This window comes from Heteronotia binoei, chromosome 17 (genome assembly GCF_032191835.1).
Source record: "Heteronotia binoei isolate CCM8104 ecotype False Entrance Well chromosome 17, APGP_CSIRO_Hbin_v1, whole genome shotgun sequence".
Lineage (NCBI taxonomy): Eukaryota > Metazoa > Chordata > Lepidosauria > Squamata > Gekkonidae > Heteronotia > Heteronotia binoei.
The window spans coordinates 21,609,852-21,633,567 of NC_083239.1; the positions used below are offsets into that span (position 1 = coordinate 21,609,852).

Genomic DNA, 23,716 nt, shown 5'->3' on the forward strand with positions numbered 1-23,716 from the left:
GTACCCCAGAATGCTCATCCCTTGTGATTCATAAAAGGCAAAGCTCTTTTTTCAGTGACTGGCCTGCATAGTATTAGTGGTTTACCTGTTCCCACAGAAAAATAGAGGTTTGAGCTTGGGTGGGAATGGAGCTGCCTGGCTTGGAAGTCCTTTTGCCCAATTCTGTGTCAAGGGAGGCATTCTGCATATGTGCAGTGACACTGAGGTTTTAATATGTGCTCAGTCCTATATGGTCGAGGACCTGCCTACCTGAGAGACCGTCTCTCCCCATATGAACCCCAGAGAGCACTGAGGTCAGCAGGGAAGAACCAACTGACTATCCCTGGGCCAAAGGAGGCAAAACTGCAGAGCACCCGTATACGAGCCTTCTCTATTGCAGCACCACACCTATGGAACCAGCTCCCGGAAGAAGTGCGGGCCCTGCGGAGCCTCGAACAGTTCCGCAGGGCCTGCAAGACCATCCTTTTTAGGATGGCCTTTGCCTGACTAAACGCTTGATGGATTCGCCTTAAATGAGATCCATGGAATAGCACCAGAAATATTTAATGTATAATTTTAAACTGGAATGTTTTTAAGGTTAAATGCTATTTTTAATACCTATTGTATAATTTATTGCATTGATATGTTGTTAGCCGTCCTGAGCCTGCCTTGGCGGGGAGGGCGGGATATAAATAAAACATTATTATTATTATTATTATTATTATTATTATTATTATTATTATTATTATTATTATTATTATTATTATTATTATTATTATGTGCTTGGAGAGTAAGCTGCAGCTTTGAACACCTGTCTTGGGGCTGCTTCTTGGCTCAGCTTAGTCATAGGAGTGGATTTGATCTGATGAGTCAGACCCTTGATCTGTCTACCTCAGAAGTGATGTCTACTTTGACTGGCAGCATCTTTCAGTCCTCTGAGTCTCGCTCTTTCCCAGCTTTGAAACCTGGGACCTTCTGTATGCAAATGGTTGCTGTTTTGGTCAGTTGTATTGCTTGGGCCATCATGAAAGCATAGCCCTGCAGAAGGCCCACTGTGAAAGTGGGAGTTGCTACAGACATGGGACAAAGTTTGAGTCCAGTTGCACCTTTAAGAACAACCAAGTTTTATTCACAGTATAAACTTTCATGTGCACACACACTTCTTCAGATGCACACGAAAGCTTATACCATGAATAAAACTTTATTGGTCTTAAAGGTGCCACTGGACTCACTTTGTTCTGCTGCTTCAGACCAACATGGCTACCCCACCTGAACCTACAGAATTGGAAGGCATCCCAAGTGTGCATTTTTGGGGGGATCTTTAGGTACACAGGCAAATATTAAATTAAAACAAAGAGGACTGGTCAAGTTTGTTGCAGAGTCAAAGCGAAGGTGAGGGGGAGAAAACAGGGAGCTGAGTTAACTGGACTATTTGAGCCATGGAGACTGTGACTTTCAGCCTGTTTAAAGTTGACAAGCCCTGGAAATACATCCATATATCCTACAGAATCACACACGCCAAAGTAAAGAAAGAATGACTACCCACACACATTCAGGAACACCCATGAAGCTGCCTTGTACTGAATCAGACCATCACTCCATCAAGGTCAGTGTGGCTCTTCAGAGTCTCAGCTCTGAGGTCTTTCAGATCACCTACCAGCAGATCTTTTTAGCTGGTGATGCCTGGGACTGTCTGCATGCCAAGCAGATGCTCTGCTGTGGAGCCCCGAGACCTTCCCACTTGTCTTTAAACTACAACAGAATTCAAGGGCAAACATTTGTACAAATTAGTAATTGCAAACAGTGAAGCAAATGAAGTCGGAGGTTTGTAAAATTTCACAGCACGAAAACTGCCTCCCAAGAGCTGTTTAGGATATTGTTGGGGAGGGGGAGATGTGGATTAGGGTATGAATTCCCTGTTTTATTTCCCCTTCGCCTCTACCGCCCAATGCCTGCTTGCGAGCCCTCATCTTGTGTTCCTTTATTCTTAAGCTGTGGCTCCTCTCATGCAGGTTTCTTCCCCATCCCCTCCTTTCTTGGTCTGGGAAAGATCCTCTGAAGAGCTTGCTAAATTCTGTCACAATGTGAAGAAATGCTCCCATGACTGATTGTCATATTTAAGTGGCCATCAACAGTGGCTTCTCCCTGCAGCCCTAACCAGCTGAGGATCAAGTCAGTGAAAAGCCTTTCTGCATACCACACTACATCCCATGGAGGTCTCTTTTCTCTGCATTTAAGCTTGTTGGATGTTTGCATGCCAGCAGGAAGAGATATTGCCATGGACAGGAGCATCTGAAGCGGTGTTTAGTGCATGATGCATTTCTGTAACTCCCCTTGCTTTATGTGCATTTGGCAGCCTGAAGTAGCAGAGTGCATGTAAGCACCCACAGACGTTTGTGGTTCCTTGATAGTCTTCCTCCTGCTCCCCCCCCCCCCCCAAGGCTGGTTGAATTGTGATGTATCATCGATTTTTCCTATGGCAGCTAACTCTAATGCTTCAATTTATAGAGCAATAGTGCTGAGCTCTTTCTTTTCTCTAAGGGGAAAAGGGGGTAAAAAGTTTAATTGAGTGGAATGAAGTGCCATCCCTTTTTGCTGTGCCCCACACAGCATGCTTTCTGCAGGAAGGTTTAGCTTTTTAAAGCCCAGCAGACAATACCCGCCATGGTCCTCAATGGCAGCATCCTCAGCCCAGTGCCTTCTGCCTGCCCTAGGGGGTGGGAGGCTAGGGATCACATTCCCTCTCCCTGCTGCATCCCGATGGAGGAGATGGCCGGCAAATGGGTTTGACACAAGCAGTGGCTTGTTCCGGTCTCTGCTCCCATCCTATTGGCTAATTTTAAACCAATGGTTTTCTTTCATTCTCTTCCTGTTGAAAGAGATGCTGTATGCAGGGAATAGCTAGGCTATCACACAAAGGCAGCTTACCAGTGAAGGAGGAGACAGTAGATATTAACTCTTTTATCACTCTTTCTTCTGACTGCCTCTCTCTTTCTGTATATGTTGGTGCACAAACAGGAGAGCTGGGAAATATGCTTTATGGTTTGAAGGGAAAAAAAGATGGTGCAAAGGAAAAATAATATTTAATAATTGTAGAGCCCCTATGTGTTTTGCGTTTAGCTTTGTCAGGGGGAATTTTTCTGATTCTTTTTAGTATCTTCGTACAACAGGCCCTGAGGAGAAGCAGTCCTGCTCAGTAAGTTCCTTGTCAGGAGAGAACTGTCTCCGTTGAAGGTCAGTGGCCTTCTGCTGGGGTTCTTGCCTGATGGGACTGGCGGTGGGCGGGGGAGAGCAGACTCAGCCAATGGCACGGCAGAGACAATATGAGCCAATCCTGCTCAAGCCACATCCATCCAATAAAAATCCTGAGAATTGCCACCATGCTTGGGCTTTTATTATTTACCTGATTCTTTTTCCTTTGCACCATTTTGTCTTTTTCTTCTTTGTTTGCCTTGGTGTGGTCCCCTTTCTTTGGTTTTATGGGTTTGAACTTGAAATCTCCTGGACCTAAGAATGGGTATGTTGTAGGTTGTGGATTCTCAGGCCTCACCTCTCTCTTTAACTAGGGAGAGCCATAGACATGTCCAGCCCTGGTACCTGGCCCAGCTGACGGCCTGCAGTGTGTCAGGATCCAATCCTGAGCTTTGCTTGCTTCCCACAAGGAACTCAGATATGGAAACGAAAGCTTCTCTGTCTAGACAGGAGTATGGCTGCCCCTGGCTGCTGTTGACCTTCAGGACTCTTTTTTTTCTTTTTGGTCTCTGAGTCATCAGAGGCTGTGCGCTCTTCAGCTGCTTTTCTTTGGGCCATTGGAGGGGTTTTTGTCATGTGGGGAGGGGGAGAGGTTAGTGGTGAGATGTCTTGGGATAGGGGCTCTTATTGTGTGTGTGAGGCAGCCTGAACATACTTGGCTGGTTAGTGCTAGGGTAATCCTCTAGTCTCTCACTTCACTGATTGGGGCAGTGTATGGGTGATGGCTTTCCCCTCCAAATTTTAGCTTCTTCTTGTGTTTTCATAAGATGGGCCCTGCTGGATCAGATCAGTGGTCCATCTAGACCAGCATCCTTTCTCACACAGTGGCCAACTGGTTCCTCTAGAAGACCAATAGCAGGGCATAGAGGCTGAGGCCTTCCCCTGATTTCACCTCCTGCCACTGGTATTCAGAGTATTCTGAATGTGGAGGTGCCCTATAACAATGGCTACTAGCCACTGATGGGCCTATCCTCCATGAATGTATCTGATCTCTTAAAGCCATTTTCATTCCACATTAGCCCTACTTTCTGTCCTCTCTTCCTGTTATCTCCCTCACAGCCGGAATGTGGCCTGTCTGCTTCTTGAGGCAGAGATTTATGGCTGCTTATGATACTGCGCCCAGCACACACTGTCTGGATGGTGCTCAGAAATATTGTCTTGGGTATCTGATGCTGTTCTTTTCCTTTTCATGTAGATGCTGTGAGAGTGTGGGGTGGATGTGTGTGGTGCAAGGAGACTTTTCTAAGCTTTTCCACTCAGTCCAGAAATGAAAAAGAGGCTTTCTTGGTTTAATTGTGTTTTGTGAAGTGGAATAGATGCTGTGGTTGAGGAAATGGGAAATTCAGTTTGCACAAGAAAGTCGCAACCAGGCTTTGTGTAGGTTGCCGGGGGGGGGGGGGGTGTTGCAAAGATTTTAGGTGTAGGTGGGGAGAGAACTTTCATGCTGGGGTTTCCCCCAGCTGTTTCACTAATACTGTTTTGACATATAATCCATTTTTGTCATCTCCCCACACACACATCTCAGTCCCTTCTCACTACACTTCTGTCTGTTCATTCTTTGGTAGAAAATTGACACTTCACAGGAAATAGAAGAAGGCTCTTTCCTAGGAAGCTGGAATACCAGGATTTTGCCAGCATGTTGCATTTAAACATGTTGCTTTCCTATTCTGCTGTATCAATTCCCTTAGTCTACTACAAATATTGGGTGACATTGGGCTGCTAGCTGCGGATACTTTGTTCTCTAAGAATGTGAAGTCATGAATTTGCCTTAAACTAACCCAGTTCACATGACTTTTCTGAACAAGAGACCCAGGAGTTAAATCTACAGTCTAATGCATGCAAACCAAGGGCTCTGTACCCCTCCCCATAAAATGAAACAGACAGCCTTCTGTGTAGTGACTACCTCAGGTACCACTGGGGGGCAGAATGAGTGACAGACAAATCTGACTCATTAGGAAAAACCTGCTAGGAAATCCTTTAGTACAACTCTGATGAAAATAAGCTGGACTCAGCAAGAGGTCATGCAGAAGACCATGGGGGGAGGATTGTGACTCATTTTGGTTAGTAGATGAGTGGTTAGTAGATGAGGGGCCACATTGGATTTCTGCCTCAGGCACAAAAATATTTTGTTTGAACGTTTCTCTTCGGGAATTTGCCAGGGGACACCCAGATGGAAATCCTTGTCTTTTAGAGACAAGGAACAGCCACAGTTAAAAAGGAAGAGTCTAGTGGTCCTTGCTTAGTAGCACGGCTTGGTCCACCTATGGTTACAGACTTTACCACAAGCAAAGCTTTCACACTAACCCTGTATGACACACAGAATATTATTAACTTGTTTTAAAATAAGAGTAGTTGGCATTTTGGCATGCTTTTCTGAGTTTTCTGTCTCTTTCATCAATGCAAAAACGCCCTTTTCAGAAACAAACCCTGGGATACTCAGTGTCAGGTTGCCTCCTGACCAACCCCCTTGGGAACAATCACGCACTGTCTTCTTTGGCAAGGCTGTCTGCTGAAGAGTCTGCTGGGTGCCCCAAATGTTACCAGTGTGCACAAAAGTGGCAATGTTGTTCCCTGGGGCCTTGAAGGAGTCTCAAAACATCATTCCCTTGCATTTCTGAATTGGCAAGATAAGAATTTGTTAACCGGCAGATGCTACATTAGCATTGTTGGTTTGATTTGACCTAAGAGTGAACCGCATAGACTTTACCAGTGTGTTTAAAATGTCTGTCATTATATGATTGTGTGTGTACGTGTAGCAAAGGACTGTGCAGTGCAAAGATGTTTAGGATGCAGTTTGTCTCTCCTCTGTGCCCAGAAATGCAGTTTTTATTTATGTATTTTTTTATGCCCTGCCTTGTTGCCGAATGGGGTCCCAAAGCAGCTTATGTTTTTCTCTTCTCTTCCAGTTTATCCTCACAACAGCCCTGTGAGACAGGTTAGTCTGAGAGTGTGGGACTGTCCCAGGGTCACCCAGCAAACAAGAATTTGAACCTTGGTCTTCCGGATTCTTGTCTGATACTTCTTCCCTCCCTTCCCCAGCTAGTATGAAAATGAAAATAATATTTGGTTCTCTTTTATGCTTCTTTCGGAAAGCTGGATGGGATGGGTTTTTCTCACACTTGGGGCCAGGAAAGATTCTTTCACCCTTGCTGCAAAACAGACTATTAACTTTTTAATGTTTCCCCATCAGTGTGTGGCTCTGTTCTGAAGTGTGCCTTCTTATTTGGCATATGGTAAGCAGATGCCTGTACCTTACAGCTAAGATCGGGCATTGTCTGTTGTGGTTTAGTACGAGAGAGAGGGGTTGTGTGAATGGCAGGGATCATGAAACGCCCACTGAGTATAGATATTAGAGAGCAGTTCCTCTTCCAAACAAGTCTGCATGGACAGCGGGCATTCCAGTGGCCTTAGGAATGGAAATTTAAGAGTGTGACGTTCCCTCTTGGGGCGGCGGGAGAGGCTGAAGTCTGTCCATGTAATTTTGTCGGTGGGTGCCAAGGAAAGAAGTTTGAGTCACCCTGATGCTCACTTTCTCCCTCATTCTGCGCTTTTTTCCAAAGTCCCCTTGCTCTGCCTGCGTAGCTGCTCTTTTTCTTTTGAAAGAAAGAAGGGCTTTGCTGTTTCTCTGTGGGCCCACGAGAAGCAGGGAGAAGGGCTTGTGCATTCTCGGAGGAAGTCTTCCATCCTGTGCTGTCAGTGCCCTGCTCTTTCTCTCTTCTTGGAACTCTGTGCTATTGCTGCCCCCCCTCTCCCTTCCTCGGGTGATGCTGCAGCCAGTTGCTGGTGGCCTCAAGAGAAAGGAATGTAAGGATCTGCGATAAGGGGACTGAGGCTGGACAGCAGGACTGGGAATCGGGAGACAAATGCCGCTTCTAGATGGTGCATTCCTGCCCCCCACGGTTTTCGTCTTGAGCCACATACTTGGAGTGGCTGGCATCTTATACTGGACCAAGTGGAGGAGGGAGGAAGGTACTGTTCTTCATGTAACAAAGCCTGTGTGCATGAATTCTTATATTCCTGCTTTTGGCCTTGAGAGTCAAAAATTTGCTTGAGAGTGTGAGATCAGGAATTCCGTAGAAGCTCTAGCTGGCCTTCTCAATGGTATTTGCTGAGTTGTCAGGCACTAAAATGGACTTCAGCTGTCAAATGCCCAAGCTGGGGGACCCTGGGAATTGTAGTTCTTTGAAGAGGCTGCAAATGTTCCCTGCACCCTCTCAAAGTGAGAATTCCCTTGAATTACACCTATGACTAATACTTCTGATAATCACCAGTGTCTGCTGGAGTCAGAACTTCTGATTTACAGTTTTGTAATTATGACTAAAGAAGGGGGGGAGCCACTCAAGACAGTTCCCTTGCCTGCTGTGCTATCTGATTTGGTACATATTTTGTCTTGTCTTCTGGTTTGGCTCTTTGTCTCCATAAATGAGAATGTTTTTGGAAAATTGTTATTCTGAAGCTTTTGGGTATATATGCCTGCTCTACCCACTTTCAGTAAGGCATTATCTGAATACACAGCCTCCAATAGGGTTTGCTTTCCCTTTGCTAATGTAACATTTAAATCAAACCTGGGTACTGAAGCCCTGACCTGAATGGCCCAGGCTAGCCTGGTCTTGTCAGATCTTGGAAGCTAAGCTGGGCTGGCTTGGATAGTACTTGGATGGGAGACCACTAAGGACAGTCTAGGAGGCAGTGGCAAACCACCTCTGTTTGTCTCTTGCTTTGAAAACACGACGAGGTTGTCATGAGTCAGTTGTAACTTGATGGCACCTTCCACCACTTGAGTGAGGAAAGATCAGAAAAGTTCAGCAGACTTCCAAGATGCACAGAACAGAAAAGAAAGGCTTTTTGGCCCAAATTTTGACCAAAGCAATGAATGCCCAATTGTTTTAAAAACTGTTTCCTAATGATTCTGTAATGCTCACAATCCTCAATGTTGTGTTAGGTTGCGGTGCATGAAAAACTCTTGTTGGAGTATAGAATTAAAGAAAACCAGGCCTGCTTTGGGACTCTTGTCCTGGCATGGTTGGCTGGACGTGGACTCTCTCATCTGCTCTTGGGTGTGCTGCTTTTGTGTCAGCAAAGCCTTTGGGGAGTTGGTTAATAAGACCTGGGTTCAGGAGCAGAAGAGAGGGTACAAGCTGAGGTCTGAGCTGAGAGGCTGTTCTGGGAGGCAGGTAGCCCAGGAGCTGCACATGGGTGCTGACAGGCCTGCAAGACCCACAGTTTTAGCAAAGCACCCTGGCTTGAACCACATGAAGCTGCCTTATACTGAACCAGATCCTTGTCCCATCAAGACCAGAATTGTCTACGCATACAGGCACCAGCTCTCCAGGGTCTCAGGTTCTTCCCATCACCTACAGCCCAGTCCTTTTAACTGGAGATGCAACAAATTGAACCTGGGCCCTCCTGCATACAAAGCAGAGGCTCTACCACTGGGCCACAGGCCTGGCTTCTGTGTAATTCTGCTCTTCAGTTTTGGTAGCTGCCTGGAGTTCTTCAACTGTGAAGAGTTAAATATTGAATGAGCTGTATGAGAGAATTCGATCCGTGGGGCATGGTGACCTGGAGGAAAGGTAGAGAAAAAGAATGTTTTAATCATCTTTTAAAACCATTTTGCTCAGTCACCTGTTTAACAGCAGTGAGCAAAGGAGAGCCTTTGGTGAAGGGATAACAAAATCCCTGACTCCCTTTAAATGATGTTGCTGGCTCCCCCAAAACAAAGTGGATGGCAGGAACTGGAATCAGGAATGTCATGCTGAATGGCAAGTGAGGCTGCGAAGCAACAGCTTTAAACCCTGGAAACTGGGGAAGTTTAGTTCCACTAGCTCTAATCACCAGTCCTGTTGCAGCTTAAAACCCTGGAGGGGGAAAAACACTTACAACTTAATTCACATATGTTCTGCATTGGGGTGATGGGCATGTGTGGGTGAGCTGCTGCTGAGACAGCCTTCACATCACATTCAAGAGCTGTGCTTTTCTAGTGGTCTTCGTATGTAGATCCATCTATGCGGTATCAAGTGATTCCTGGAACCAGCTCTTCAGTGATCCCCAGTGGAGAGACAAACTAACTTTGGTCTCTCATTTGTTTGCACATTCAAGTGCTGACCTTTAAAGCCCTATATGGTCTGGGACCTGTCTATCTGCAGGACCGCCTCTCTCCACGTGTTCCCCAGAGAGCGCTGCACTTGGGAGCTCAAAATCTCTTCTCCATCCCCAGGCCAAAGGAGACCAGGCTGAGATCCAACAGGGCCAGAGTCTTCTCTGTGGCAGTGCTGGTTCTCTGGGCCCTGCAGGACTTCTCCCAATTCTGCAGGGTCTGCAAAACCAAATTGTTTCAGCTTGCATGCAAAATCTAAGATGGGAGAGGGCTGCCGCTCCGCTTGGATTGATTACTGTTACCAGTGATAGTAGTAACATCTCCGAGGATCACCACTGGTTATTGTGAAATGCTGAAAGAACTCTTTGAAAACACGCCTGTTTTATATTGAAGTATAGCAAGCACCACAGTATTTTATGTTTAATATTTTGTAATGTTGTGTCTGTAATGTTGTACTTGTTTTTATATGCCACTTGGTCTGTAAGCTGCCCTGAGTCCGCTTGCAGAGAGGGCAGGACCTTCAGTGAAATTGCTGAGCAGTCGAGTTAGAACTGATAAAAGGAAGTTCTTCACCCAAAGGGTAATTAACATGTGGAATTCACTGCCACAGGAGGTGGTGGCAGCTAGAAGCATAGACAGCTTCAAGCGGGGATTGGATAAACATATGGAGCAGAGGTCCATCAGCCGCTGTTAGCCACAGCATATTGTTGGAACTCTCTGTTTGGGGCAGTGATGCTCTGTATTCTTGGTGCTTGGGGGGCACAATGGGAGGGCTTCTAGTGTCCTGGCCCCACTGATGGGCCTTCTGATGGCACCTGGGTTTTTTGGCCACTGTGTGACACAGAGTGTTGGACTGGATGGGCCATTGGCCTGATCCAACATGGCTTCTCTTACATTCTTGTGTTCTCTGGGGTTGTTAAGTCCCTACATACTGTCAAATCTTTACCAATTTATGGTGACCCAAGCAAGGGGCTTTCAGGGTAAATGAGAATCAGAGGTGGTTTGCCATTGCCTTCCTCTGCAGAGTCTTCCTTAGTGGTTTCCCTTCCAAGTATTGACCCTGCTTAGCTTCTGAGACTGGGCTATACCATGCCCCCTTCCCACTCTGGGCTCCATACTGTCCCCCTTTCCCCATTCTGGGTTAATTAATCTCAGAGTAGGACAAGATGTTTATTTAGGAAATTATTTTGTACATTTATATGCTGCCTCTTCAGACATCTCCTCAAGGTGGCTTACAAAGTAAAAACACCACCACAAAACCATGGTGTGCCCAGCACATTTTTTCTGGCCGATGCCTTGTCCTAGAAGATTGGCAAGCAGGCTGTAATTCTAGACAGACTTGGCAACTTTATGGTGCCCCAGCAACGCTGTTAAAATTGTTAACAAGGTGAGACTCTGTGGGACAATCTGGAATGGATTTCTGAGTCTGTGTTTCTGTCCTTGATGAATTTTCTGGGTCTTCCTTTCTATCCAGGCTTTCATGAAGTCCCTCTGACTGTCCTAAGCTCCCTCCTGTCCCCTCCTTCCGACTGTAGGGCCAGGCCAGGTCACTGACAATAGCAGCTCTTCTGTTGCCTCTAGCCCTGAATTTTGTAAGGAATGTGAGGCAGTTGATTGGTTATCTTCTGGGCGGGCGAGAGGGAATGTAGGCAAGGCCCGGGTAGTGGAAAGCCAGCCAGAGAAGCTGCGCTGGCGAGTTGAGGAGACAGTACTAACAGGTTGCTTATCGGAAGGACTCTCTGGAAAAGATTAGCCAGCTGGTGATAAACTGGCAAGGCCTTACTGTTGTTGGTAAGGAGGAGAGAAGGAATTATTATTAGCCCAGAGGGGTAGTGGGTGGAGGAAGGGCTAATCTAATTAGAATCCAAGAATCACCAGGAGCAGCAAAGCAGGGCAACGAACTCTTTGGTCTGGAGAAAGAGCACCAGAGAGAGACCTCTCTGGGAAAAGATGCTGGGACTGATTCTTGGGTGGCAGCGGAGAAGATGACTGGACTTGGGATGCGGAAGCCTGATTTCTTCTCTTGCCGGCAGTGGAGAGAACTCACAACAGGCCAAAGGGGACTGAAGAGGAGTTATATTTAGAGGAAGGAAGAGCAGGATGATAAAGCAGCCCTGTTATCACCGTTGTGGACATTCCAAACCATCAGCCTCCAAAAATGGTGCAGCGTTAAGCTGGGCAAGATTGGGCTGAGTTCTGAAACTTCACGGGTGGGATGGGGGGGCAGTCTTTCGAGTAAGAAAAAGAAAATAAGATGGTTATTATGGGTGCAGATGTTGCAGACTCGAGCAGCCTGAATGCAAAAAGAAATGAAGGCTCCATTGTTTTCCTTTGGTGGCTTTGCAGTTCGTACAACTGCTGCTGTTGACACCAGGACTTGAAAACAGGGTTTGAGGAAGCAGCGAACGGCTTGGACTGCCCTGTTGCGTTCACAGAGGAGACAGCGGCTAGACTGTGCAAACATGCATGTGTGTATCTCATGGCATCAGGGTTGCAACTGGGACTTGATGGAAGGAATTCTTTTCCTCTGCAAAATTTACCTCCCATTCCTGGTCAGTGAATAACTGAGCTATCCCATAGAGGCTCTGGATTTTGTGTTTTTTTTGTGTCGACTGTTGCTTCCCAGTCTGCGGAAGTCCCAAAGAGCTCCGTTTCTCGGTCACTCTGTTTAGAGAATGTGTGGAAGACCCACCTAGACCTACATAGTGCTGCTAATCTCTTATTGGATGAGGAGGGAATTTCAACTGCCCACCCACAATATTGTGGAGGGTGGGGCAAGGTGGAGCCCTTTGTGGGCTGAAACAGGATATTGGCCAATCTCTGTGCCGTGGCTGATCAACTTTGTGAAGTTCAGGCATTGCCTTTCATCCTGTTGTTGCTGAGGTTTCTTTGCCCTCGTGAGATAAGAGTGTTGGTTTCAACGCTGTCTTCCTGGACCCCCCTTGCTTGTGGTTTGAAGAACTACAGACATCTTGGGAACATTATAGGGAAGCAAGTCCTCTTTGCAGAAGACACAAGAACAGCATCTCCAGTTTGAAGGGCCTTTTTGGAATGATGTTCTCAAAGGCGTAGAGTGTGGCCGCTGTCATATTAACTGTGTAGGAAGTTGTGGGAGGAGTCGAGCCAGTGAAGCCGCCAGTGTTTGCATGAGGCTTAGGAGGCCACATTAAAAGGGAAACAGAAAGATGTCTGAACTCTGTGGCATGCTGAGAAGCTGAAGCTGCCGTGGGCCAAGGGAGGTCATGTGGCACATCTTCAGTGGAGAGCGGGAGCTGAAAGCCCACCTAGCAAGCCAGATGTGCTGTATCGGTTAGTATGACTCTCCCTGGTTTTGACTGCTTTTGAGAGGGGAAGCGGAGGGCTTTCTCCTTAGCACACTTCCCTTAGAGTAAGCAGCCCTCTTTGAATACAAAGATTCCTGGTTAAGCATGTTAGGGATTGCAACCTCGGACTCCCATCACTCTCCTCTAACTCATGGGTGGGGGATATGATCAGTGGGCCCTAATCAACTTGTGTGACCTTGAATGTTAAGAAGGGAACAACCCAGAAGAACTTTCAGAGCAAAGGGGACCTTTTTGAGTCACACCAGGGAGGGGGAAAGTTGAATTCTGTTGCTGTGCAGCTTTCTTCAGTCCAGCTTGGAGAGAGCAGAGGGGGGCTCTCCTAAAAGAGGGAGGTCAGGTGGGCACACCGTAACAGGAGGCAGAGCAGGAGATGGTCAGAAATGACCCTCTGGGAAGTTCTTTTCCATTGGTGTGAATGGGAATGCTCTTGTATAACTCCTGGAGAGTTGAGAGAAAGTCTAGAATATTGGATTAGGACTAGGCACACCCAGGCCCATCCATGAATCTCACATATATTCTCAGCCTATCCTTCCCTACCTAGCAGAGTTGTTGTAAAAGACAGTTGGGGAAAACCAAGTGTGCTGGACTGGGCTCCATGAGAGGAAATGTACTGGATTATGCTTCAGGTGACTGAGAAGGGAGGTTCCTGTGTGCAAATCTTGGGTCAGAAACTCATCTGTATAGTCACTGCTCTATCACTGGGCACCTGTGCGTATCACAGGTATGGAAACTTGGTTGCATGCTGTGTGTTGTGTTGTCTGTTGTTGGTCTTGGAAAAGTCAACCTCCCATTTTCTGGAATGTGTAGGAAACCATAACTAAGTGAGTTCTTAGAAATAAGTATAGTAAAGCTGTAAGGGTATGAGTGGCAAAGAAAGAGGGTGTGTTCACACTACACTAAATAAATGTGTTTTGCAACTGAATTTTTACTGTGTAAGAATAGCAAAACTCCAGTTGCAAAATGCATTATTTAGTGTAGTGTGAACACACCCAGAGTGTCTTATCTGTTTTGGGTTGCCTGCAGTGTTCCCACTAAGCTGAGTTAGTGTGAGCTAGTTCACAGGTTTTTAGGCTATGGCTCACTCATTTTTGCCTTAGCTGAGGAAAAATGGCCTCAAAGTAAACTAATTTATGCAGCAACTCACTACTTTAATACCAGTAGGTCACAAAGGAGAATTTTTGCTTACAAGATTCCACAGCTTAGAGGGAGCATTGGTTACCTGAGAACTAAAATAAAGTACTCAGTGTCCAGTGTGGTTTGTTATTTTGGAAGTAGAACACCAAAGTTCTGGAGAGAAATGTTGCAAATTGAGTGCACCAAGGCTGAAGCGAGATGGGGCAGAGGTCTTGAGATCTGGAACTCAACATCAGAGTGCATGGGTAACCTGTGAAAGATCCCCAGTATTTCTTAAGAAAACATCTTGCAAGAGGGAGGAAGGTCCCAAATGACTTGTTAAAAGCCAAAACAAATCTTTTGAATTGGGCCAGTTTTAGCCCTGCTGAGAATACCAGACCCAAATCCCTCAGTTCTGTTCTTGCAAATAGTGGCAGTTATCCCAGCACAAGAAGCTTTTCTCCTGAGCAAGAGACCCAGGACCTCTCATTGTCTGGGGGAAGGCTCCTTATGGATCTTTGGGATCCAACTCTCTGTATTCTGGGATGCTTAATGGAAGTGCTGTTCAGTAAATGGAGCTCATTTGGAAACAGCTCTCTATGAGGCTGAAAAGAAGACATTAAACTCTGGGAAAATTCTTGATGGGAGGAAGAGAAATGGGGCTTCTCTTTGCTAGCTCAAATGTTATTGGATTTGAGGGTAACTTTCATTGTTTAAGGGATGCATTCTTCCTGAGATGGCCATTATTTTGGATTTAAGCTGGGTTCAGATAGCAGGCTCAAGGTTGACTCAGCCTCCCATCCTTCCAAGGTCGGTAAAATGAGGACCCACCTTGTTGAGGGTAAAGTGTAGATGACTGGAGAATGCAATGGCAAACTACCCTGTAACAAAAAGTCTGCCAATAAATGTTGTGATGTGACATCACCCCTTGAGTCAGTAAAAACTGGGTGCTTGCACAGGGGATTACCTTTTCTGTAGAGTGCATCAGTGTGCATGGAGTTTTACAAAGCATCAAAGTCGGGTCTGTGCCTCAAGGAATTTACAAGCTACATTTTGCCAGTAGCAGAGAACAGCAAAAGTAGGGGGGGGGGGGGGGGGATGTGTAGGAAAAGGAAAGGGATCTAACATTTTGCCTTTATTTTGCCTAAATGTCTGTCTCATGCTTCCTATCATGCCAACTGCTTTTTCTGTGCCTCTTGACCTGCACTCCAGTCCTTGGGCATGAGAGGTCCCTGCTGTACCCATTTTCCAGATGGCAATCTGTGGCTGAGAAGGTGTGACTTGTGTAGACAGCAGAATGGTTTGAATTATCTTCCCCAAAAATGTTGCTGAATGCTGTTTTCTGGGCTTAATGACCTAGGTACTGACACGCAGCCAGCCCCAGCCATGAAGAGATGAGAAGCTGTAAGAATTCTCTGAGCTGGGCAAGGGATTTACTATCGTTAAACATTTGAGCCAGTTTGAAATGCGTAACCTTTGAAGTTTATTTGTTACTATTTTCAGTGTAGTTAGCATTCTGGAGGAAAAGTAGCTATCCAAAGCAACCATTTCTTACTGGTTCATATTAGCGTACACTTAAATCCTGTATATCTGTAATACATGTATGTAACAATGAGTTAAACAGGTTAAAGATGGAAACCTAAATAAGGAGGGAGAATGGTATTTGGCTTTGAAATGAGAAACCAAATATTGCAAGACTGAGCTGAACCAAAAGAAACTCTGGCCGTTTTCGCACTAGCGTTTGCTCCGTCGTAGCGCCCCATTTACCTCCGGATCTTCTCTTGGATTTCGCACATCTTGCTCCGGCGCTGCAGTTTGCTCCGGCGCTACAGGGATTTTACGCCGGAGTATGTTTTTCAGCATGTTGCCGGAGTTTCCGAAAACCTCCGGATCCACTCCGGATCCACTCAGCGGAGTTTGCTGTGGGAAATCCATCCACGCCGGATCGACTGCTTTGTGGGCGGCACCCTCTCCCTTTCCGTCCTCCCACCCCATCCACCCCCTTGGCCAATCATCAGCCTTTCGCGGCGCTTCCCCGAAGTGCCGGCGCGGCCATTTTTTTTTTTTAAACTTCACAGTTTTGCGTAATAGCGATATTTCGAAATTAACAAAGGGAAAAAAAAAAAACCCTCCTGGAATAGTTGCGTTATTTCGCTGTTGCGTTATCCCCCACCTCTTCTCCCTTTAGGGGCCCCGGTGGGGGGACCGCGGCAGCCCCCCCAGCAGGCCTTTTCCAGCCAGTTCGTTTCGGGTCTAGTTTGGGGAGGGCGAGCGGGAAGGAGGCGGTTTCAGTGGGCCGGCGGAGGGGCCCCGGCAGCTTCGACTCTCCCCAGCTCAAACCCCCCCACTTCACTTCCATTTGCGCCCCGCTTGACCCCGCCGGCTTCCCGCTGCCACCGCCGCCTTGGCAAAGGGAGCCCAGCCGCCCAGAGACATTTGGCGGCGGCGGCGCTTCTCCATTGTTGGGGGGGTGGGGAATCTAGTGCCGGTGCGGGCCAAAGCGTTCATGTGCGTGTGTTAAAAACGGAATGCCTCCCTCAGCTGTGCCACCAGGATTTCTGGACCTGCACAAAATCGCCATGTATAAAATGGGAAGTTGGAGTCCTGCATTCTTATCCCTGGCTACATTCCGCTCGGTTAGAAAATAGACGGAGCTCGCTCTTCACACCCGCCACAGAAGGGGAAGGAGAGAATGGGGCGGGGGGGGAGCTCTGGCAGCAGGAATCAGTCAGGTCCCCCGTTGCAAGCGCCAGCCGGAGAGGGGAAAGAGAGCGGAGGAAATCCCAGCTTCGCCACCCGGGAGGGAGCGAAGGGAAGAAGCTGCCACACACACACACACACACACACACACAAACCCCTCGATTTCTCTCTCTTCGTTATTGCGATATTTTGCAAATTCAGAATTTGGGGGGGGAATATAGTGCTAGGAATGCTTCTGTTAATACATAAAGGACTGTGGAGGACTCTACAGCTGCAGCCAATCCATGAGCAGCAGCAGCACACGTGATGCGGTTTGTCCACGAAATGAAGGGGAGGGAACAGCTCGATGTTACGTTAGTACGTTAGTACGTTAGTACGTCATTACGCAACCAGACTTGCGCTTAAAAAAAAAATGATTGACAGGGCATCGAACTCAAGCCGATGCCACTGGGAAAACGATTTGAGCCGGGGCTTCAGGGAAGGCGACTCCGCAAAGAGTCACTAGTGGGAAAACGAGAAAAATGATCCGGAGATAATTGCGCCGGGGAATAAGGGGAGCAAACGCTAAGTGGGAAAACGGCCTCTGTGTTTGTGCCTTTGAGTGGAGGGAGCATACTACAAAGAAGCAAACACAAAGCTCTGGAAGTTTTCCTTTTGATCTCTTTTCCCTTGCTTGAAGTTCTGATTAATTCAGATTTCCTTCATTAAATCTTTTGACTATAGCTTTGGGACTTGTTGCTATCACTCAGGGTAGAGAAGGAATATTTCCCCTGCCCAGGAAGGCTAGTGATACTGGAGGGCAGATTCTGACACAACGTCTGGCTGAGCTCAATTGCTGAAGTTGCCGAGGGCTGTTTAGCTTTACATGTACTTTCTACGTGGCTTGTGTTCTCCATTTGTGGGAAAGTGGAGGGCCCTGTTGCTAAAATCAAGGCGTGGTCTGGATTCCCCTTGAGTCTCTTCCTATTCCGGCTGTTTGTTTTTGTGAATGAGAGAACTCACCTTTTGGTTGCGAAACAATTGGTGGCCAGTCTGGCCAAGGGAACTGCCTACTGGGATGGAGCCCTTGTACTCCTGTGTGTGTTGGTGTGCTTGGAATGCACCTGGTACCTGGAGTAGTTTGGAAAGATCAAAGCTCTCCAGGTGTCCTTGGGCTGAGCTTGAGAGCCTGAAATAAATATTAAGTCCCTAAAATCCAATGAACCAAAATACAGTGAAAGAATAAGCTGCTAATTACCAGTATTGTTTAAGGCTCGAAAAAGCCTCCTCCTTAATGCAGGCAGATGCAGTGGTTTTATGCTCTGGAAAAGCAGCAAAAGGTATATAATTCAACTGTGTAGAAATAGCAACCCCCTTTTTAAGCTTCTGGGGCTTTTCCTGGGTGCTCTTATAGGCCTTCTGATTTTCTTTTCTTCAGGTCCCAAAAGGGGCATGCAGATGGAACTGTTGCACAAATACACAGCAAGGCACTCCTTGTTTTCCAGTGGGCTGAAGGCTAATCTGAATTCTTTCTCTCTTTCTGTGTCCTTTTCAACAGATGAACGGGATAGAGTCCAGAAAAAGACCTTCACCAAATGGGTGAACAAGCACCTAATGAAGGTAAGCCTGGTTCTGGTTCACTGGTTGAAGGGTTCCCTGTTTTGTCCCACCCTATGATGCTTGCTTTGTAAAGCCTTTGTTATGCGGTTAAAGGCCCTTCTGCCTAATGCTGTGTGTATTCTGTGCAAAAGGAAGGAGAATCTACAGATACTGGCATCTGGATTTTTAAATGCATGTTTTCCAGTCCTTCCAGCTGCAGAAACAAACTCTCTCCTATCAGGGGAGGAAGCGCAGGCCTCTTATCAGAGGGTGGGGCTTTAATGCCATTTATGACTCCTCTGTACTTCCTTGTACCAAATATATGTGATTTCAGCATTTTTCTGAATTGCCTTCCCCATGCACATTTCCACTGGGTTGTTGGAGGTGAACAGAGAAGACTTCAACGTCCCTGAACTGCTTCCTCTTTCTCACAGGTGCGCAAGCACATCAATGACCTCTACGAGGACTTGCGGGATGGCCACAACCTCATCTCTCTGCTGGAGGTCCTTTCGGGTGTCAAATTGGTAAGTTTCCCAGCTCTCTATGCATTGAAAGCTGTCTGACTGCCTGGGGGAGAATCCTTGTCGGCCCAAAATCCTAGCCAAGGACATAGTCCTTAGTACATCCGGAGCATATTTGTGATCTGTTTGATTTTTTCATTGTATAGCATTTATATTGACATGTTCCTTTAGAAAGTACATTCTTTCCATCAGGTAATATTGGTCTGTATATAGGAAAAGTATGTAGAAAAAGGCCCAGTAGGAGCTCATTTGCATATTAGGCCATGCCCCTGATGCCAAGCCATCTGGAACTGCGTTGCTGTGCATTCCTGTTAAAAAAAAAGCCCTGATGCTGTGTTTCCAAGGTAGTGGTTGGGATGTATTGTGCATTGTCCCTTTTGCCTGTCTGGCTGGGACCTGCTTGTTGCTGTCAAGACTTGAACTTGCAGCAGGCCTGAAACTTTGGGACTGAGAAGTATAGCAGGGATTCCCTGTGTATGCTGGTAGGAAAACCTTCAAGGATCGACAGAAGGGCATCCTCCTTGCTTCAAGAATAGACTGATGGGATTCTACTCCTGTATCCCCCTTTAACAGATTTATCAGTCTAAATAGGTAGACCGTCTTCACCCTGTCTTTTGTCACTTGTGACCCTCCCCCCATCTTTACAGATGCTGGATCTGGCAGTTGTTATGATGATGATGCTGGTCCATATATGTGTGTGTGTGCGTGTATGCTATATTGTTGAATTCATAAAATTAAATAAAGGAGTTTTGTAAAGGGACAAATTGAATGTTACTGTTCTTTAAAGAGTTGGGTCGGAGTTCCCAGTCCCAGTTTGTGTTCATTGCAGCCATATAGCAGCTTCAAGGAATGGCTTCTTTTTAAGAAAGAAAAAAAGAAAGAAAGAAAGAAAGAAAGAAAGAAAGAAAGAAAGAAAGAAAGAAAGAAAGAAAGAAAGAAAGAAAGAAAGAAAGAAAGAAAGAAAGAAAGAAAGAAAGACCCAATGGGCTTGGAACAGTGCTGTGATGGAGAGATCCTGCTTCCCTCCACGCTGTTTCCCAGTATGAAAACCATGCAGGGGAGTTATTTTCCTGATATTACTGCTCTGTATGGAGTGCCTGCACGTGTGGAGCAGTAAACTCCAGTGTGATTTTTGCTCAGGAAAGTGACTGGGTGGGGGGGAGAGGAGTCCTCCCTCCTCTTACAGTGCCATTCTGAACCCATTTGGGCTTTCTTAAAAAAAAGAAAAGAAAAGCAGTTCCCTGTAGCTGCTGTGTGACTGCAAGGAACACAAGTTGGTTCTAGGAAACCCAGATAGAATTCTTTTAAAAACAGTGACATTTACCATGATTTGGCTCAAAGACACCGCAATTGTGCTGGTTTTGAAGCTGTGCATTTTCAGACTGGTGCTGCCTCACCAACTGCTCAAAGGAGTGGGATAGCCGTCACAGGGCCTTGCAGACCCTGTCTAAGATCTACTCCTCTGGGTTGTGCCTCAGAGGTTGGTTGCTACCCTCAGTCCTCTGAGAAGTTCCTTCTGAGGAAGAGGGTAGATGGAAAGGGTCAGTCAGGTTGGCTACTGTCTTTGGTCCCCGGGTCTGCCCAGCCTCCCTGGCATGCACGCCTTTTTGGATCAGAATACTACAGCACATCCATGCCTGTGTGAGTATGGTCAAACTGTGTTTTTTTGCATCATCCCAGAGCAGAAGTTGGCAAAGCACCAATCCAAAATGGCTTTGCAGAAAGGACAATCCTTTTCTAGACCAAGCAGCACTTTGTGGGGTGGGCCCTGAGTCAGAACAAGGTCCTGCAGAAAGGTTCAGATGTGGCTCTCGAATGGTAGGTGTCACGGGCAATGACTGATGGCTGTCCCCTCCAATAGAAAAGATACCTTCTTTGGAAAAAGCTTTTTCCATGAGACCTATGGCCTGAGGCTATGGGTTTGCATTGTTTTGTTAATGCCATGAATCCGCTGTAAAGGGTCTGCCCATGGAGTGGCAAATGGGCCTTGGAAAGGTGGCCAGAAACCCTCTGCAGGGAAAGATGCTGAACTGCCACCATTGATGGGCCACTTCCACACCTGTGGATGGTAGTTACAGAAGGTGAGAGGCAGCATCCCCTGGGTTGTCTCTTGCAGTGCCCTAAGGGCAGCTGGGAACTGCCTTGAAGTGGTAACCAGTGCCTCCCACATTGGGGGGGGGGGGGGGCGTGTCTGCATTGTGAGCTGTGACCTGATTGTGAGACAAGAAAGAATGTCACTTTTGGTCCCATATTCAATATTTATCTTGAACTGGAAGAGTCATCAGATGTTCTGCCCTTTACTTGTTGAGAATACTTGCAGTGGAAAGATCTGGGATAAACCATGTGTTCACTTTTAAAAAACAACCCTGGAGCATGGAGGGCAAAGGAGACCATTTTTTTTGGCCTCCTTTTTCATCCTCCTCCTGTGCATTTTGTGCCTGCTGCATTTTGTTTCTTTGGGTTTGCCGTTTCTTCCCTTTGGTGTTGTTTGTCTGCCATGCCTGTTAGCCAAAGGACCCTGCTGGGCAGAAGAGCCTTCGCTTGGTGAGAGGGCCATCCTGGTGTCGCACAAGCAGTGAAGACTGTGAGGAGGAGGATGGTGATGGAGTATGTCGATGGCCTTTGAGACCAGAGTTGGCAGTTGCTGACATTGGGGCGCAGTCCGATAATCCAGGCGTGGCTGGGGTATCTGTTGAGGAATGGTGGAATTAATAGTTTCAGAGGGTCTGCAGTAAAACAATTATATTTGAGTGCTGTAGCACCATAGAGACTAGCAAGAATTTCAGGGCATAAGCTTTTGAGAGTCAGGAATTAATACTAATTCTGCTTAGCATAATAATTCCCAAGTTCAAAGCAACCTCACATGCAGTATTACTGCAAGCCTGTAATGCAGTCTTGTATTAGCTCCATATTGCAGGTAATGGGTTGGATCTGCCAGAGCAAATTGCCTCTGCTAGCAGAATGGATCTGCACACTCCAGCTCCATCCAGTGAGTCTGAGAACAGTTAGTTTGACTAAAGTGTCCATGGGTTGCACTCTCACTTGCACTGAAAACAGACTCGGACCGATTTCCCACTCACCTTACACTGCTCTGATGCTCCTCTTCTCAGTGGGGCTCTAGTCCGATTTCATGCTATTTGCCCTGGAGCTGCAGCAAGTATTGGCATTTTTGCACAGCAAACAGAAACTGGTTTTTAGCGGTTTCTGTTTGCTGTGTGAAAACGCTGACACTTGCTGCAGCCTCGGGGCAGATAGTGTGAAATCGGATGAGAGCCCCGCTGAGAAGAGGAGCATCAGAGTGGCGTAAGGTGAGTGAAAAATCGGTCCCAGTGTTTTTAGATGAGTGTGGCAGCTCATGGAAGCACATGCACAGTCACAGAACCTTTGTTGGCATAACAACAACAGTATCAAATCAAAGAAGCAGGAAAAGAAAAGTTGGTTAATTAAACATTCTAAACAGACTTCTTCTCCTGTAAGCACAGCAAAGCAAGTTTGCTGCCATGCCTTTTCTCTCCAGAGTTAGATTCTGGTAAAAATGGTTTGGCCAAGTCAGCTGCAGAAGCTAGCTGTGGTTGGTTCTGATCGGCTGCCATCCCCTGTGACATCGCAGAGAACCCTTTCTCCCAGTCCCTGGAGCAGTTTTGCAATTAAAATACAGACTTCTCTTTTAATTAGTAAGGTGACATATGAAGGGAAAAACACATATTTGTGCAACACAATAATAAAAGAAGACAGAGTTTGAACCTTGAGGCGGGGGGAAGACTGACAGCTGAGCTAATGTTTGGTTTGTTGGGATGTATGTCTGGGGTTTCTGTTGTGAATCTAGGAAAACTGGTGCTTTCCCAGCACTGCCAACTTCGAGTTAAGGCCTAGAGTTTTCCTGGAATTACAATGGACCTCCAGATTACAAAATTCCCCCTGGATGAACTGGCTGTTTCAGAGAATAGACTCTATAGTACACTGCAGAATTTAGAAGAAATGGAAGTCCTAGAGTGATATTACATCCCCAAAGAGTTCCCTCCCCTCTCAAGACTCCACTTTCCCCAGGCACCACCCCAGAATCTCCAGGAATTTCCTATGCTGGAGTTGGAAACCCTCCCCCCCAGCTGTAAAATGATCTTCCATGGTCATTGTTGTTTCACCAATTGCAATTTGTTCTTTCCATTTAGAATTCAATGACCCACAGCTTTTGGAATGGAAATAAAGTTCCATTGAAAGCTGTTGGGACTGACTTCCAAGTTACAGCTTTTGTTAGGGTGAGGGAGGTAGTTAATCTCCTGGAAATAAAGTCATATTGAAAGGGGATTGTATGGTGTGGAAGGCAACCTTACACAGCCGTCTGGCCTCAGTCACCTGTCCTGCATGTGCATCTTCAGTGGGGCATCTTATGCCAAAGAATCTAGTGTCCTTATGGTACTGTGTGCATGCTGTTCATGTACATGCAGTCTTGGTACTAGTTGATCTCAGGCACCCAGAGCAGAAGGGAAAAGTTTGGGCGAAAGAAGAGGATGGTCAGAAGTTCAGAGGGGCAACAAAGCTTTTCAAAAATGCATCTTTCTAGATCTCATAGTTCCTGAGAGAGAATCATGTGAAAACATGAATCCTTGCCCTGTCCCCTCACTTGCTCTCAGCTATAAATATGTTATGCAACCCTATAAAATTTCACCTTCAAGTTTACTCATTTACATTATTTATAGTCTGCCTTTCTCACAGGGAGTGAAGGCAGATTACACTTAATGGGTCGGAACAATTACAAAAATGGGGCATTCAGTAACGAATGCATTAGGATTTTAGCAGTCTTGGAAGCACCAGAAAGATCTATGGTCATGTTTACACATGACCATAAAGTGGTACAGAAATCACATAAATAGGATCCTACTTAGAATAAGTGAAACACAGCAATGTAGCCCTTAATCCTTTATCCAAGCAAGATTGTAAAATTATTTTGTGCAATACAACCTTATTCCCTGCACAACAAAAAGCCTTCTTGAATAGTTCTGTATAGTTTGCAAGGACACTGGGAGTTTTCCCGACATCCTCAGGCCAGCACAAGTTAAGCTTGGCAACTTTTTTTTTTAATGTATATTTTCTTTATTTAAAACATTCATTTGCTGCCTTTCTACCTTGTGGAA

General features: G+C 46.3%; 2 protein-coding genes across 18 annotated transcripts in view; one reads left to right on the top strand and one right to left on the bottom strand.

Annotated features, from left to right (window-relative positions):
• The window catches only part of AK2 (adenylate kinase 2), a 436,257-nt gene that overhangs the window by 227,979 nt on the left and 184,562 nt on the right, over nucleotides 1-23,716 (bottom strand). The gene's annotated exons all lie outside the window — the stretch shown is intronic.
• MACF1 (microtubule actin crosslinking factor 1) overlaps nucleotides 1-23,716 on the top strand; it is a 414,929-nt gene that overhangs the window by 136,958 nt on the left and 254,255 nt on the right. For all 17 annotated transcript variants that reach the window (XM_060258444.1, XM_060258431.1, XM_060258437.1 and 14 more), the window contains 2 exons: nucleotides 18,023-18,084; nucleotides 18,498-18,587. In XM_060258444.1, the coding sequence (XP_060114427.1) occupies nucleotides 18,023-18,084; nucleotides 18,498-18,587 (152 nt within the window). The remainder of the gene's footprint in view (nucleotides 1-18,022; nucleotides 18,085-18,497; nucleotides 18,588-23,716) is intronic.